General features: G+C 37.3%; 1 protein-coding gene across 2 annotated transcripts; it reads left to right on the top strand.

Moving 5' to 3' along the window:
* The first annotated feature begins 4,226 nt into the window (after nt 1-4,226).
* foxc1b (forkhead box C1b) lies at nt 4,227-11,648 on the top strand. Of its 2 annotated transcripts, none has more exons than XM_016456154.1 (2): nt 4,227-4,264; nt 10,030-11,648. In XM_016456154.1, the coding sequence occupies exon 2, from the start codon at nt 10,055-10,057 to the stop codon at nt 11,351-11,353; it is 1,299 nt and encodes a 432-aa protein (XP_016311640.1). In that variant the 5' UTR covers nt 4,227-4,264; nt 10,030-10,054; the 3' UTR covers nt 11,354-11,648. The 2 variants fall into 2 exon arrangements, with proteins under 2 accessions (XP_016311640.1, XP_016311639.1); XM_016456153.1 differs by lacking the exon at nt 4,227-4,264 and adding an exon at nt 9,780-9,936.
* Nucleotides 11,649-17,057: the final 5,409 nt, after the last annotated feature.

A 17,057-nucleotide genomic window follows, 5' to 3' on the forward strand; every position in this document is an offset into this window, starting at 1 on the left:
ATCCATCCATCCATCCATCCATCCATCCATCTTTTGAGTCAAAAGTCCAAATGTGTGTTTTTCCCCATCGGCTTTTTCATGTTGATTACAAACACATAATTTATAACCCTCCAACATCAGAATAATTGTTGTGAATTCTGCCTTCCAAACTCAAATCCCTGCATCATATTTTTATGATAGCGTTGTGTAAACAAGTGAACAATATAAGTCGGTTATATAGACAATATATAGCCTATATATCCTATTTTTAACGGAGGTTTGAATATATTTTTCACATGTCAGGTTGCGGCAAGTTGTCACAGTTTTAATCACAATACTATTATTATTATTATTTATTATAATTTATTAATATAACTTTCAGACCTACATTTTTGCAGTTTCATGAATTGTTTTGTGTTTCATAATTTAATAACATCCATATAGGCTAACTGCCCATTCTTTTTAATGGCAGATTTCATAGTGACAAATGACAATATGCTTTCAGTCTAAAAGTCAAAGTAGGCATATATTCTGGAAATTTTCAATAGCAATTTTGTTGTCGAAACTTACCTTTACAGAAATTGACATTTAAAATAATAATACATATTTTGCCCTGTGAAATATTTACTGGCGTAAAAGGTGTTACGACTAGCCTCGGTCTTCCTCGTGTAAATAGTAAAGAAAAATTAAAATGCGTAGGAAAAAGATTAAATGAAGTATTGCTACGTAGAGTATGAGGAAGTAACATTTTTTAATTTTATATTCTACAAGTATAAATACTTGTTTACATAAATAGAGTTTACATTTAGCCTATCTAACATTGTTTAAATTAATCGGCAGTTAGGCCAATATGATAAATTACAGGTTTTATGTTATTTGAATAGCCTACTTTAGGATTTTTTAAAACATTGTAATAACTCTTAAAATTGTAAAAACTTTTCAATCAGTTTCTACCCGTCTCAACACACAGCCTACTTCTAACTTAATTTAGCCTACTTAATTTAGCAGCAGTGACCTAAGGAACTTGGCAAACCGAACAAATTCTGTTTTTTCCTTGATCTTCAAAAGTAAAAGGACACATGTGTCACGGTAAGAATAAAAAAAAAACATTCAGCTAATTTCAGAAACTATTCGTGTGATTGTTGGTGGCGCAGGCAGTCGAAGCTTTTAGACGGTCGTCTACCGCCATCTATTGGTGAATTAATGTACCTTCACGCGACGCCTGTGAAATAGACTGGATGACTGCCAGTATTCCTCCTGATTTTATAAACGAAGCGGCACACCTGAACGAATATTTGGAAAAGATAACAATGAGGCATTTATAGCTACTAATAAAGACGGTTTATACTCACAACTACATTCATCTGCATCAATCGCACCCGTCTTCAAAACACAGCTATCTTCCAAAAAATACAGTCTTATTATTAAAGCATGCTGGAGGTATTTATTTAGACCAGTAAAATCACATGGAAACGACTATATAAACACAGTTCTTAAACTATAGGCTAATAAAACAAAGAATCACAAGAGGTTCTCAACGCATATTAAAAAGATACTGACAGAGACAGCACATTCAGCTGCCACTTAGAACAACCATATCAAGCAAAAATCAAATGGGAAAAAATCCCGGACCAAATGGATGTTGTTCATTTTGTATCGCAGAGTTTCATGCTCTCTTTTCAGGGCTGTGCACAGGGGGTGGCCCAGTGGCTAGAGCCGCTGCCCCCTGCCCTCATTGGCTGATTGCCCTCTTGAACCCCAAATAGTAAATATTTAGCAAACAGTTAGTACGAAAAAATCCCCATAAAATACAAAATATTAAAGACAAAATATGATTGAACTAATATACATAATTCCTCTTTTTCATCTTTTAAATGTTCCTTTCTAAAATATCCTCGCTTATATAGCCTACACTGAGAAAGTCTTCCAGTTTTGTGGATATTCACAGAAAGACCAGTCATTAGTCAGGTGACTACACAGCATTTGACCGCTGAATTTACAGAAATCATTTCAAGTGTTTCAACGTTGCATCAACTACTGATGAACACATTAATATTTATCTGAATTATCACTCAGTAGGTTAACCAACCATCTATTTCAATGTCTTTGGAAGGCTTTTGTCTTTCAAACACATTAAAATACACAAATTCACATTATTTCTTATTTACATGTAATACGGGCATTCCCAAACTTTTTTTTGTCATCTGAACACCTTTCATCTAATATATTTACTTGAAGAGCCCTGAGATTTTAAAATAAGTTTTTAATAATTATCACATTATCATGTTCACGGTTCTCTGACGTTGGTTAATGGTCACATGATATGCAGGTAAACAAATAAAATAATTCATTTTTTTTAAGGAAGCGTTTTATTTCTTATGTTATTTTAAAATTATTTATTTATTTGTTCATGTCAACGAATGGAATATATTTTCTTTCTTTTTGCATTTTTATATCAATATGGTACAAGATTATCCTATTTAAATCAATGTGATAAGTAAGTAAGGTCAAAAGTAATCTGATTATATTACCTGAAATGTGTAATGTAATGGATTACGTTACAAACTTCAAATTTTGTCAAGTAATTCGGAATTGTCACGTTCGCTACTGTGAGTGAGTGCGGAGCCAGGAGTACATCAACAAGGAGGCGTTTTTTTTAACATCAAGGGAACCAGGAAAACACACGTAACAGAAGGTTGACAAACTGAGACCGGGAACCCTCACTGGGCCAAACTCGGGGACGGGAGCCCTCACTGGGCTGGAAGTGGGAACTGCATCCCTATCTTGACGCTGGTCTGGGGCTAGAGCCATCTCTCAACTCTGGTCAGGGGATAGAGCCGACACTGGAGCGAGCTCTGGGGCCGGAGCCGACGCTGGAGCGAGCTCTGGGGGGCGCTCTCGGGCGAGGAAAAGGGCCCCGAGCCATCCATTTTTCCTCATCTGATTACAGGTGAATAGGGGGGCAGAGACACTGTCTCTGTCACTAAACAAAAAGTGACAGAGACAGAGCAGAGCCAATTCATAAAAGAACAATATTTGAAAGCACACGTCCAGTTTTGTGTGAGTGAAGGAAATCCGCTTGGGAGTGGAGAGATTCGTCCTCGCGCACATGGATCGCGTAACATTATGCGTTCTCGACATTGTCATTAAGATCACACGATAGAAACCGCCTAAAATTAAGTATAAAGAAGAGAAGAAAGCGGCCCTAGGCAGCTGCCTGCACATGCCATGATCCGCCACTGCCAGATGCAGTTAGAAATTAACTAAAAACAAGCCTATCGCAAAACATCTGGTGGGGGGGGGGGCACCTGGGGTGGCCAGCCACATTTCAGGGGGAGGGCCGGTGCCCCCCCTGGCCACCACGTAGACACGCCCCTGTGCTTAGGTGAACGGGTCGTGGCGATGAACAATGAACATAGCTCGTTCCTCCATGTTTGCGGGGAGAAACGAAAAGGAAAACAAAAGACTTCTAAAACGAAAACGGGAGAAGGGGCGTCGCTTACTGTTTTGGTCCGGTATTCTGTCACGTTCGCTACTGTGAGGGAGCGCGGAGCGAGGAGACATGGAGAACATCAACAAGGAGACTTTATTATTAACATCAAGGGAACCAGGAAAACACACATAGCAGAGAAGGTTGACATAAACAATACCAGACGCCGAATTAAGAACAGGGAACACTTTATATACACATGACATGACCAGGGGATGACGAGACGCACCTGGGATCAATAGAACTAAAGGGGAACACCTGGAACAAATGATAAGGACAGGCACGGGAAGGACCACATATGGGCATAGAAACACACGGGGAGCAAAACACACACAAAACACGGAACAGAGTCTGTTCAACAATTTTCAAGTAATCTACCGAGCTCTTCATATATACATAGCCAGTACCGGCGCTCCCTATACGCAGAGTACGCAGTTTGCGTAGGGCACCAACCAGGGGGGCACCATCCCAGTTGCTCAAAAAAAAAAAAAAACGTCCGTTCTATATTAATATTAACATGTACATACAAAATTATAAACATGAACATATAAATTATATATATAATTATAAAAAATGCATTTTATGATGAACGCAGTAGGCAGTAGGCCTATAAGCACACGTGACGCGCCATTCCCGCATCTGCGCTCGCTCTAAACTCATGTTTGCGGCTGAATACAAATGATCATCATAATTAATGGACAACTAGGCTATATCAGGGAAAAGACATCAGCGCAGTCCGGCGCAGAGAAAAGAAAAATAAAAAAGCCCAAGATGAAGCCCGTGCATCACTTTCAGGTAACTACGTTCATAATCCTGTGAAACTTTTTTGACTGTTGACGTTAGTAACCTGTTTTAATGTCGGTAATAATTTCACCCCCACCAACAACGCATCTGACTTAATATTCTAGTCTCCATGACTTAAAATGTATTATATAAAAACAACGAGGCAATATGGTATATGGTTTAAATATGGTTTCATTGAATAACACTGTTAAAATAGGCCTACATAATGTAATACAAAATAAACAATTTACATTATTACGAATGCCTGCAAAGGGCACCAAAGGCCTGATAACTGCTGTTGTTACACTTATAGGGCGACCAAATCCTTGTTTAATATTGACCAAACATTTAATTCAAATATCCACTTAATTTTACATTTTTGCCATAGAAATGCTACAGCCTCTTTAGTTTCTTCAACAAAAACATGTGGACATCACAACCCTTACCAAAATTAACCATGGTTGTATTGTAGTAAAACTGCTTAATTTAATTTTGTGTGATTTCTGAATATTTGAGACCAGAAAATCAATCAGACAACTGTATTAATAAAATCATAGCCATAACTGTCTAGAGCTACAATTGTAATTAATAAATAATACTATTATTTACTAATATTTTAATTAGTTTTAAAATATTAAAACTAATATTTATTTTATTTATAATAAAATAAATAATTATTTTTTATTAATAAATTGCTTTTTTTTAATTTACTTTATATTTTATTAAAGTTATTGTAAGTTGCTTCGAAGGTATTGCAAGTATTACATACAACAATAATAAAACAGTGCATTGACACAAAAAAAGGAAATTTACTTTTGGTACTTAAGTACTTTTAAAAGCAAGTACTTCTGTACTTTTACTTAAGTAAAAATCTGTCTTTACAACTTTTACTTGTAATGGAGTAATATTTGACCAGCGGTATCTGTACTTTCACTCAAGTAATGGAGTTGTGTACTTTGTCCGCCTCTGTCAAAATGTCTGTGCACGGCCCTGCTCTTTTCCTACATGCCATGAAAACTGTGCACCAGATGTGTTTTTGTACAGAGCAAAGAGTTCATTGCTGATTGAATTAAACAAAGACACATTTAAAGTACACTCTTAAAAATAAAGGTGCTTCACGATGCCATAGAAGAACCTTTTTGTCTAAATGGTTCCATAAAGAACCTTTAACATCTGAAGAACCTTTCTGTTTCACAAAAGGTTCCTTGGGTCGAAAAAAGGTTCTTCAGATTATAAAAAGGTAAGAAAGAGATGGTTCTTTAAAGAACCTTTGACTGAATAGTTCTTTGTGGAACCAAAAATGGTTCTTCTATGGCATCGCTTGAAGAACCTTTTGAAGCACCTTTATTTTTAAGAGTGTATGTCCTTGTAAATGACAAGTCTTGCACTATTACGATACAAGCAAAACTTAAATCCAAGGAATCAGCTTTCAGTGCTTTTTCTTGGTGTAGGCCTACCAGCATTTCTGCAGATTTGCATTTCTAAAATTATAAACAATTAACTAAAACTTAAATATTTTATTAGATATTCTGAGATGCCCACGTAAGATAATATGAACTAACAATGTATGCAGAACATTTTATCTAATGCACAAGATAAAATGTTGATGAAAAGAAACCATAATGTGGGATGTTTTTCACTGGACCACTAAAACGGTTGATTCAAGAGCAGAATGACTTCCATTTAAAGAGACGATTTGAAGCATTATGAGTCAGGGCATGTGTTTTAGCTCTAAGGATTGCATAAATTGTTCATAGACCTCATACAAGACATTGTGGTGATGAGCAGAAAAAAAGCTAAAATGATGGCAAACCAGCAATGTATTTACCATAACTAGTTACCAAACCAGTCAGAAATGTATTTATTACCATTACCAGTTTCCAAAACAGTTAGAAATGTATTTATTACCATAATCGTTACCAAAGCCAAATATGAGTTTAGACTAAAAAAATCGACAATTTAATTAAGTTATCTATACATTTTCAATTTTAACATTTCATAATAGTTCTAATGTAATCGTGAGAGCCAAGAAAAGCCTTTCCCCTTTATTCAGTGTGTGCTTTTTGTAGCCTACTTATCTTGCCTTCACTAATAAAAGTGGTGCAAGGGGACCCCCCAGTGGCCAAAGCAGAAAGCGTTGTTCTTTTGTTAGTTTATTTTTGCTTGTAAATAAAACAAAATAAATTTCTGTTATTTATATTTCATATCTGATAAGTATCTTAAAAGGCTGGCAAACACAGTTGTCATGACTTAGCAATGAACTCTTAAAGGAACACTCCACTATTTTTGAAATTAGGCTCATTTTCCAACTCCCCTAGAGTTAAACTACAGATTTTTTTTACCGTTTTCGAATCCATTCAGCCGATCTCCGGGTCTGGTGGTAGCACTTTTAGCTGCAGCTTAGCATAGATCATTGAATCTGATTAGACCGTTAGCATCTCGCTCAAAAATGACCAAAGATTTTCTATATTTTTCCCATTTAAAACTTGACTCTTCTGTAGTTACATCGTGTACTAAGACCGACGGAAAATGAAAAGTTGCTATTTTCTAGGCCGATATGGCTAGGAACTATACTCTCATTCCGGCGTAATAATCAAGGAACTTTGCTGCCGTACCATGGGTGCAGCAGTAGGATTATTTTCTATATATCACTCCATAAGATTCGGTTACAGCATCTTTCCTGGAAGTTCAATCTGACTTCAAACTCTAGTTTAAACCATAGACTGTACTTTGGGCAAAGTTAAGCAGACTTTACAAAGAATGCGGACGACAGCTGTGACATCAGCTCATGAGGGGCTTCATACACCTCATGCTCATGAATAATGCTACTTCTATGCAGCTGGCGATGGAACATTCCTTTGAGTGCATTAGCTGATTGCATCCCATTCGCTGTAGTTAACCGCATTGTTTGAAGAAGTTAGTGTGTGGTCTTGCCTGTTCGCGTGCAGTCTGACATCTGTGCACCAGTGCAGCGTCCCATGCTACTATTCTTCAAACGCACAGGAACACATTTATACATTTAAGTTAAATCATAGCCGTTAGGGATGTAACGATTAACCTCGAGCCGGTTGAAAATCGATTTAAATATGTGACGATTCAAATCGGTTGAGATGCTAAACTGACAAAGCCTTAGTTTGTTTATACGAAGGTATTTCTTTTATTTGTGTTACAAATATTATATATAATATACTTATTTATTTGATTTGGGGCTTGTTTTAAAATTTCAATTTAGTTTTGTTATTCACATTTACATTATATTTAAATTTTGGTATTTAGCAAATGCTTTTATCCAAAGCGACTAACAAATGAGGACAATAGAAGCAATCAAAACCAACAAAAGAGCAATAATTTACGAGTGCTATATTAGTATAGTGTTATATTTCAATTTCACAAAGAAATGTACAGTATTTTGCCCAAGCAATAATAAAAGGAAACATTTAATTTATAATTTGTCTTAAATCTCATTTTGTTAAAAAAAAATCGTGAATCGAATCGGATCGTGAAATCAAAATTGTGAATCGAATCGAATCGTGAGTTGAGTGAATCGTTACATCCCTAAATGTTGTTATAAAAAAGGTTACATGAACCAGTAAACGTAACCTATAAAGGAAAAAAACTGATTAAAAATGGTGAAAAACTTAAAAGAAATAGTGAAAACAGTTTCAGGTGCTATTCATATATTCATTTTAACTTAAAATCTTGACTTTGTTAAAAAAAAAAAAAGGCAAGTTGTGCGTCAACCTATATAGCTACTAAATGGCTGTTATTAGGAGACGAATTACCCAAAATGAGTGCTTGAATAAAATGGCCACAAGGGGGCGATGAAACACAGACGCACACATTTAAGCAGGTGAATTTGACCAAACTACATCAGACGCGCTCCTCATTTTGCTTAATGCTCCTCATTGCACCGTGCTCAACTGGCCTAATTCCTCGGGGATTAAATTGGCATGAATAAAGGAAGAATACGTCCAAGCGAAAAATATAAGCCAGGAGACTGTAACCCATTTTTAATTTCAACCGAGTAGCCTAACCATAATAACAAGGATTTTAATTCAAAACAAATAATTAATAGTTTTCCAACGTGAATTTACATTTACGTTTATTCCTTTAGCAGTATGTATCATAAAACACTTGGTCAATGCAGTTATTTGATTTAGCCATTTTTTAAAGATAAAGGCTAAGTGAATGATGCCTTGTGACATTTATCCTTTTTTATCTAATTTGCTAAAGTGATATAGCGATATATGTTAATATTATGTTAATAACTGTCAAGTAACTACAATGTACGCATATCATAAAAAATCAAACAAACACCCAACAGAAAAAACTAAATAAATAAAATGCATATCTTTGTATATTACAATTGTTGTTTCGTGAAACATGTCATATTAATTCTTTATCATGGTGTTTCATTTCTATATAAAGATGTTATTGTTGTCATTGGTAATAATGAATTGATAATGATGTTTTAGTTTTTAATTTAATGACTTTTTTTATAATATATTTGATTTAGCCTAATAATTTCCTCTTTTTTGCCAAAGAGAATAACTAATTTACTTAGTTTTTTCCCCTTTTGTTTCTGTTTCTTTTGTGTTTTCTCTATTTTATTTTTATGTGCAAATGCACAAAACAAATTTAATATTAATTAGGCTACTTTACAACCCAAAAGTGTTAAACAGTCACAGTCAACAAATATATTAATTTGCCCGTTACCTTGTCATTAAAGTTAGGCTATTTTGTATCTAGTAGCTTCATTTTCATTGTCATGGTGAAGAAAAATGTCATAAGCGACTCTCTACGGAAACCTAAAGCTATTATTAACTGCACGACATGTTTTAACACATTAAAGCAGCACTGAAGTGTAAACGCACTGACACGCACCATCAAAGAATAAGTGTAAAGCACAATTTGGGTGGCGTTTCGTCCATCTAGCACTAAGAATGACACATTGCTTCATTTACACCTTTTGGCCAGAACAGATTTTGCTTTGCTCCTAAGCAGTACATTTGTTTCTGAAAAACAAACGCCGCTTTACTTCACCCCTCCAGCGCATCTATTAGTGCCAAATGATTGAAATGAATCCTGACACTTGAAGGAGCCATTCTTGTTCGACAGACAGGCTGCAACTCTGTAAAAACACGAGACATCTTAACACATATTATAAATCTGTTTTACCTCCTGTTTTTAATATTGGCCATGTACTTTTATACAAAATATGTCATTTTACACCCTAAAGCAGATGTCCGCGATTCTATTTATTTCACGTCTTATAAGTAGCCTACCCTGAGGACGTGTGAATTTTCTCGTTTTCTGTCAACATTTCTACTCTTTCCATATGTTTGCGTCTTTCTTATCCTTAACGCAAGGGTAGACTATGCCTATACCCACAGGGAAAAGGTCTTCGGGTACAGTCTTTCTACAAACAGCTCTCGAGCGCTTATTGGTCGTGAGAGGAGTTCAGGGAGGAGCGCTGAGCTCAGCCAAAAGGCAGAATTGGTAATTCGGTGAAAAAGTCCCTGTGAAGTGACGGATGCGGGAAGTTCACAGGTTTGCCCTATTCACTGACTTCTCCGCGTAAGACATTTGCTTCTCATTCGCCTGCACAGCGAAGCCCTGAAAATCCGCTTGGGAAGAAACTTTGGATGAAAGTTTTGAGACAAGATAGCCTACTGAAGGAAAAGGTGGAAGTGACGAACTTTGGAATGAATTTTCTTCGCAAAGTGAATTAAGACGTCTGCCTATTTTTAACCTTATTTTTCTCTGTTCGATCGCAGCAGGAGCGCTGGAGAGAGGGGTACGATGCAGGCGCACTACCCCGTGTCTAGCCAAAGCCCTCTAGGCGTAGTGCCTTATATCACCGGAGATCAAGGCTTTTATCGAGCCGCGGCCGGAGGTGGATATACCGGTATGCCTGCGCATATGAGCATGTACTCTCACGCAGCGCACGAGCAGTACCCCGGCGGCATGGCCCGCGCATATGGGCCGTACGCCCCTGCAGAGCAGCCCAAGGACATGGTGAAACCTCCGTATAGCTACATCGCGCTCATCACCATGGCCATCCAGAACTCAGCCGACAAGAAGATCACACTGAATGGGATCTACCAGTTTATCATGGAGCGCTTTCCATTTTACCGGGACAATAAGCAAGGCTGGCAGAACAGCATACGGCATAATTTGTCGCTCAATGAGTGCTTTGTCAAGGTGCCAAGAGATGATAAGAAGCCAGGTAAGGGCAGCTACTGGACTCTAGACCCGGATTCATATAACATGTTTGAAAACGGCAGCTTCTTGCGACGGAGGCGCCGCTTCAAGAAGAAGAACGTGCTGAGGGAGAGAGAGGAGCAGGACCGGAAGGGCAAAGACAACCAGGGACAAGCGTGCGAGCAAGACGCCCAGCAGCCAGTGAAGCTCCGGGATATAAAGACGGAGAACGGGGCCTGCACGCCCCCGCATGACAGCACTCCACCCCTCAGCACCGTGCCTAAAACGGAGAGTCCAGACAGGAGCGCTGGGAGTGCGTGTAGCGGGAGTCCTCAGTCGCAAACGCCACAACAGGCCTTTAGTATGGATACAATCATGACAGGACTTCGAGGGTCCCCGCAGCACGCGGCAGAGCTGCCGGCCTCTCGCGCTGCTCTGCCAGGCTCGGTGTCTCTGACCTACTCGCCATCCCCGCAGCCCGCCCATTACAGTCCACCCTGCGGCCAGCCCGCCACTTATCACTGCAACATGCAAGCGACGAGCTTGTACACAGGGGACCGCGGCCACGGGGATGACACTTTACCGGAATACACAAACACAACAAGCGCCTCTTCTATCTCACACCCCCACCAGGGCTCGAGCCAGGAGAGCCAGCATTTGCAGCAGAACCGTCTCGCACCCTGGTACCTCAGTCAGTCCGGAGAGCTGGGACACCTGAGCGCGAGCTATCCCGGCCAGCAGCAGAACTTTCACGCGGTGCGCGAGATGTTCGAGACGCAGCGGATAGCTCTGAACAGCTCACCGGTGACCGGAAGCAATAGCTGTCAAATGGCTTTCCCGTCCAGTCAGCCACTCTACCGGGCATCCGGAGCTTTTGTATACGACTGCAAGTTCTGACCAAACGTTTCATGAATTTCAAAATTGTTTAATATATATTTGTATTATTTGCCATGTGTTTGTAATTTAAGGAAGCTTTTAGGTCAGTGAACTCGGGCTGATATGCGAGTTTATGTTGGCAAGTAGGATAATTCCGCTGCACATAAACATTCTCTCCCTACTCGTCCATCAAGACAGATTCAAAGAAAATGTGTTAATTTATTTAATATAAGAGCAGGTGGACCAACTTTGCTAGAAAATGTCTTAAGTATTTATAATCAATTCAGTATAGAAAGGTAAGGAGTGTACGACTGAGTAACATTTTTTTTCTTATACTTTTTTGAAAATATCTAAAGTTACTATTTGTTTAATAAATTGTCGTCTTGTTGGAGTTAAACTCTCGAGTGATTTATCGATTTGTAATGCCTGTTGAATCCATTATTTACTTAAATGACTGTCAGAGCTTGTTATTGATTAGCGGCCACAAAAAGCAACGAATATTTTTTAAGACGTTTTTTAAACATGGCTAGTTAGAAAATATTTGCCAATTTTCTTATTTTCCTCCTATATTTGGCTTTTAATAAGGCATTCCTTGGACAGGGGGTGGGGATAGGGGTCAAAGGTTTAAAAACATCTGGAAATCATTTTTTTTTTCCACGTTCCACTTTTCACGCGTGCAAGGAACCCTTAAATTGTTCTTAACCTAAAAATGCATTTATAAAAACTGAAGCACAACAAAACAAGGTTTATTAATAACTATTATAAAGACTTGTCAAAATTTCAATAATCAATTAAGTGTTATGGGCTACAATGTCAGAGTAAATAAATAAAAAAATCGAGCACGTTATTTGACAGAACTTTGTCCCCGTTTACCTAAATCACCTACAAGAGTAATTTTCGTAATTTTTATAACTTGATATAAACGTCTTACGTGTTCCTATGTAATTCGTTTCTCAACTAATACTTACGAGAAATATTTATTAGGTATAATTATGTTTCTAGTTTTAGTATGGTAAAAAATTAAATTTTACTGAGATATATCTTGCAGTCTTGTTTTATTTAGTTGAGCGTTTTAGCTCTGTTCTCTTTTTATACTGTTACAACCAACTGCTGGCACACTGGAGTGAACTGCACTTTTGCAGTCTTGCGGAATGTAGACAACCATTGTCTTTGTTAGAAGTTTTTTTTTTTTCATTTATAAACACATAATAGATTAAAAAGCAGATAAACAGCAGATGAAAGAATTGCTGTAGGCCAGACATGTTGAGCCAGCCATGTAAAATACGGGCTTGATCAAATCAAACGATTAATTCAGCCAGAACCTCCAAACAAAAGCATTCTACTTGGTATGTGAGTCAGTGTTTTGTTCATTTCTGCGTTGCTTTTCAGTAAATGTAAAACAAATAGGTTATACGTAATATGTCGATATGTTTTAACTCAGGCTAAAATCTCGAGATGTCAACTCGAGATACAGACACAAACCAAATAAGGAGATACTCCATTTAACATTTTAGTGTAACTGAAATAAAATAGATGTCTTATTTCGATTAGTTACTTGTCCTGATAAATATTAAGCAATATTTAAATATGCAGCTGCGCACAGCGATGTGTAAAGCTTTTTGCAATCATCGGCAGCAGAAACTGTGGGGCCTTGCAATGCAGCGCTTGTATTTATTTGGCATATAACCGGCCCCAGGTGATGTGGTGTTTTGTGATTATATAAGCGGTGTGATTAAATGAATTTTGTGCATGATTCACATGATACGGTTAATGAATAGGCCTCAAGTGTAAATCAGGAGAAACAAATGAGGAGAAACAGAGGAAGAGATGAAAAAAACAGACAACAAGTTGTGAATAAGCATTACAGCGTTAAGTATCTGTAAGTATCGTTGCAAGGTCAGCTCGAGGCGATTCGACTTTTGTAAGAAGGGCTCGAGTGGCAAATGCATTACAGGTGCGCGCAGGCAGTGTTAGGGGCTCGTGCTAGTGAAAAGGTGTCTTTGTTGTGATCAGCTGCGCGTTTCAGGGTTGAATTGCGCGAGGGGAATATGATACAGCAGAGAGCCTTCTGGTATTAACGTGGCACGTTTTAACCACACGCAGATCTCATAACACGCCTGAGAAATGTGTTTGTGTGTTCGTTTATTTAAAATCGATGCGTATTCTGCGTGATATATTTGACCATTTCCTGATACATTTTGCGGTCTCTTTAAATTAGATTAATGTAGGACAATCTGTCCAATTAATTTTCAATAGAGTTTAAGTGCGTTTTTGTGAACAGTTTGCATTGTTCATTATAATAATAATAGTGTGTAAAAATATGCACTATAACAACAACAATAAAAGTATTAATAATAAAACTAAAACAGTATATATAAACTAAAAACAATGAAATATAAACTACATCTTTTTAGAATCTATTTATATTCAACACTAATGTAAAAGTAAAAAAAAAATTTGATCGGGCAAACAGCAAACGTAGAACCATAGGCCTGCTTTACCTCGGCCTAAATCACATTCCATGTGAACAATTTTGTTAGAAGTAAACATATTTGCTAAATGTTAGTAATTAAGTTACAGTATATAAATTAACTTCATATGTTTTATTCCTCTTTTTTTCTCACAATCTGAGCTAAACAAAAATAAAGCAATAAACACGTCCATCAGCCATGTGAATAAGCGCTGTGCTCCTAATAAAACAACATCTTTTTAATGTTATGATACAACATATTAGCTACTTTTAATAACACATTAAAAATTTTATTAATACTTTATACATATGTATATCTAAATAAATATTTAACAATAATCCAAAACCTTGTTAACACATATGACAATAGGCTACTCCTAATTTGTTGCAGAGTACGAAGGCAACTCTTTAAATGTTTAAATCGTAGACATTAATAATAATAATAATATATATATATATATATATATATATATATAAATTTCTCACGGACAAAACGGAATTGCAAATAAAACTTATGTAAACATAAAGCCGTGGACTGCGAGAAAGGTTGAGGATTATCACGGATTATCTGCTTGACGATGAAAAATAAACAGGAAAAATAGACACGAGTTTTTTACCTTGACAGAGTGGATTTAAACCAAATGATTTTCTTCTGTGTTGCAAAAATGTCAAAGGGTAAAATTGTGAGACGGATGTGAGTAAAAGTTCCTTATCAATGAAATCCAAATGCTCTGATAAAGCAAATAATTCCCGCTGTTCCAAAATATAATAAAGAAACAAATAAATAATACCGGACAAAGGGTGAGACTAATTATAACACTAAGCAAGTTCACTGAAATATAAAAAAATAGTAATATAAATGTAATATATGATACCTAACAGTATATAACAATTATACATGATTGAAGTTATCTTTCTATAGAAATGATGAGAGAAGATAAATTAACGACAGAATACACTAGGATACATAAAATTTTCCACATTGCTATCAATTTTTAAAATAATAATTATTAACATTTAATTATTAAATTTGAAAAAAGTCTATACAAATAATATGTTATTATTAAAACCCGCTAATACACTTAATTTCACGACTTTTGGACGCCGTGAGCAAACCAGTTGTCACAGAGGATAATTTGAGTTCCGTGCATTTTTAATTAAGAATCTTTTGAAATTACTTCCCAACAGAAAATATAAATAAAGCATTATATTAAATTCTGCGACTTAACGTTAGGGTTTTTCACGTCCCTTACATTTTTTTCTGATAGGCTACTTTAATTTGTTGGTCCAATTGAATTTCACGTTTCCTACTGCTTTTACAGGAACATTAGCAGGGTAGTCAAACAAAATACCAGAAATTTCCCCGCTCAAGCGTAAAAAATTAATTCGCCGGGATATATAACGTAGTTAGCGGCTGCTCGCGGCCTGTGCACCTGTATGTGGTAGAGTTCGCGACCCAGGCCAGTGGAAAAGTGCTTTTTACGCTCGCGGACCGGCGAGGCACCGTCTGGTTCCAATCAGGCCCGCTAACACTGGTGCGTTGTTTTAGGCGCTTAAATGGCAACTCTACTGGCTCGAGATGCCGTCTCAAAAACACAAATACACATACATCAACCGCCACCACTTTCGTCTGTCTTATGAGGGTCTCAAAGACCCCACTTTCTTTGGACGTCGGTGTCAAATGACCTTCATTTGGTGACCTGATTTTACCGGGTCTCTCTCTCCTCGCTTGAGGACACTTACGCTGACAGAGGTCTCTTGGATCTGTTGTTACTTTGATGAGGACAACCGTGTCGCTATCACAAATAAACACGGCAGAGGATTTTCGCACACAGCGAAATGTCTTCACTGTCAGGGTTCAGTGGCCCAGCTGCGCCCGACGTCAGAGGTGATTAAACATGAGCTGCTTTACAAGGCCGAGTTACTGCTCCCTAAACTCGAGCATCTGGAATGAAGGACCGCGAGGCCTCGTGGACGCCCGTTTCCCTCTCAATACAAGAGAGCGGTTGTGCTCGGCGCGAGGGGCTCGATGACCGCCAGGCAACCCGCGAAAGCTGGCACGAGCCGCTTTCTGACGCATTTCACTGTATTTCAACTTCTGAAGCCAGAGAGAATGAAACTGAAAAGTTGACAGTTATTTTCAAAAATGATGTTTACTGACTGTAACCATGTAAGCTTTTACTTACTGAGCCAGCAATATTAGCCAATATTCTAAACTTTTGCTATCTCTAGTGTTGTTAATATAGTAGGTTAAATTACAGGGGGAAAAAGATATTACTCTTAACACCCTAAATAAAAAGGGCTTAAAATACAAATCTACTCTGAGAACAGAACCTTTTAGCATGTAAACCAGCGGTTCTCAGCCAGGAGGCCCGAAGGAATGGCTTAAAAAAATAAATACATAAATAAAATAAAATACTAAAAACCACAATGAACATGCAAACCTACATATTCATGGAATTTGTATGGAAACCTATGTAATTACAATATTATTTGTGGTTAATCATTTTCATCAATTCTTTCATAATAGGCTATTCTTTCATAATATTAAAAAAAAAAATGAAAACAAGCAGTTCTATAATAATTACCAGTACCAGACAAAATATATTGTCTTGGACAATTGGGGACCTTGGAGTCAAAAAGGTTGAGAACCACAAACAAACACATTCAAATGACTCTAAGAATTCACACACAACTAATTTTTAAAACTTCATATTTTGTATTTGCATTTTAAATAATCAGGAAACGATTTTTAATGTTCCAACCAATTAATGTGATTCCTTAAACTGAAATTCCATGAATAAAACTGCAAACAGCTTTAAAAAGCTCGACAAACCCTTTAATCCCTTATTTACACATTTTTTTTTCATGATTATGAATAAAAACCTCTTTATAAAAATAATTTAGACAACACAAACTAAAAATCCATACACATAACCTTAAATATGACACTTAAGGAATAGAGAAAGGCAACACCGGGGACCCTCAAAACACAGCGAAACTGAGATCCGAAAGCTGAAGCAGCAGAGAAAACGACAGACGGAGGAACAGAAATGCAGCTGAATGCTTCTTCCAGTGATCACACACACAAACACATGACAACCGCCTCTTTGGCATGCATGGAGATGAAGGCGTGTGGGATCAGGCATTCGGGTTGTTCCGCATGAGCTCGATGTCTGCGTCCACCATTTCTTTAACAAGCTCCTGTTGGAATACACACACACACACACACACACACACACACACACACTTTTT

This window comes from Sinocyclocheilus anshuiensis, unplaced genomic scaffold (assembly GCF_001515605.1).
Source record: "Sinocyclocheilus anshuiensis isolate Anshui unplaced genomic scaffold, SAMN03320099.WGS_v1.1 scaffold199, whole genome shotgun sequence".
NCBI classification, from domain to species: domain Eukaryota; kingdom Metazoa; phylum Chordata; class Actinopteri; order Cypriniformes; family Cyprinidae; genus Sinocyclocheilus; species Sinocyclocheilus anshuiensis.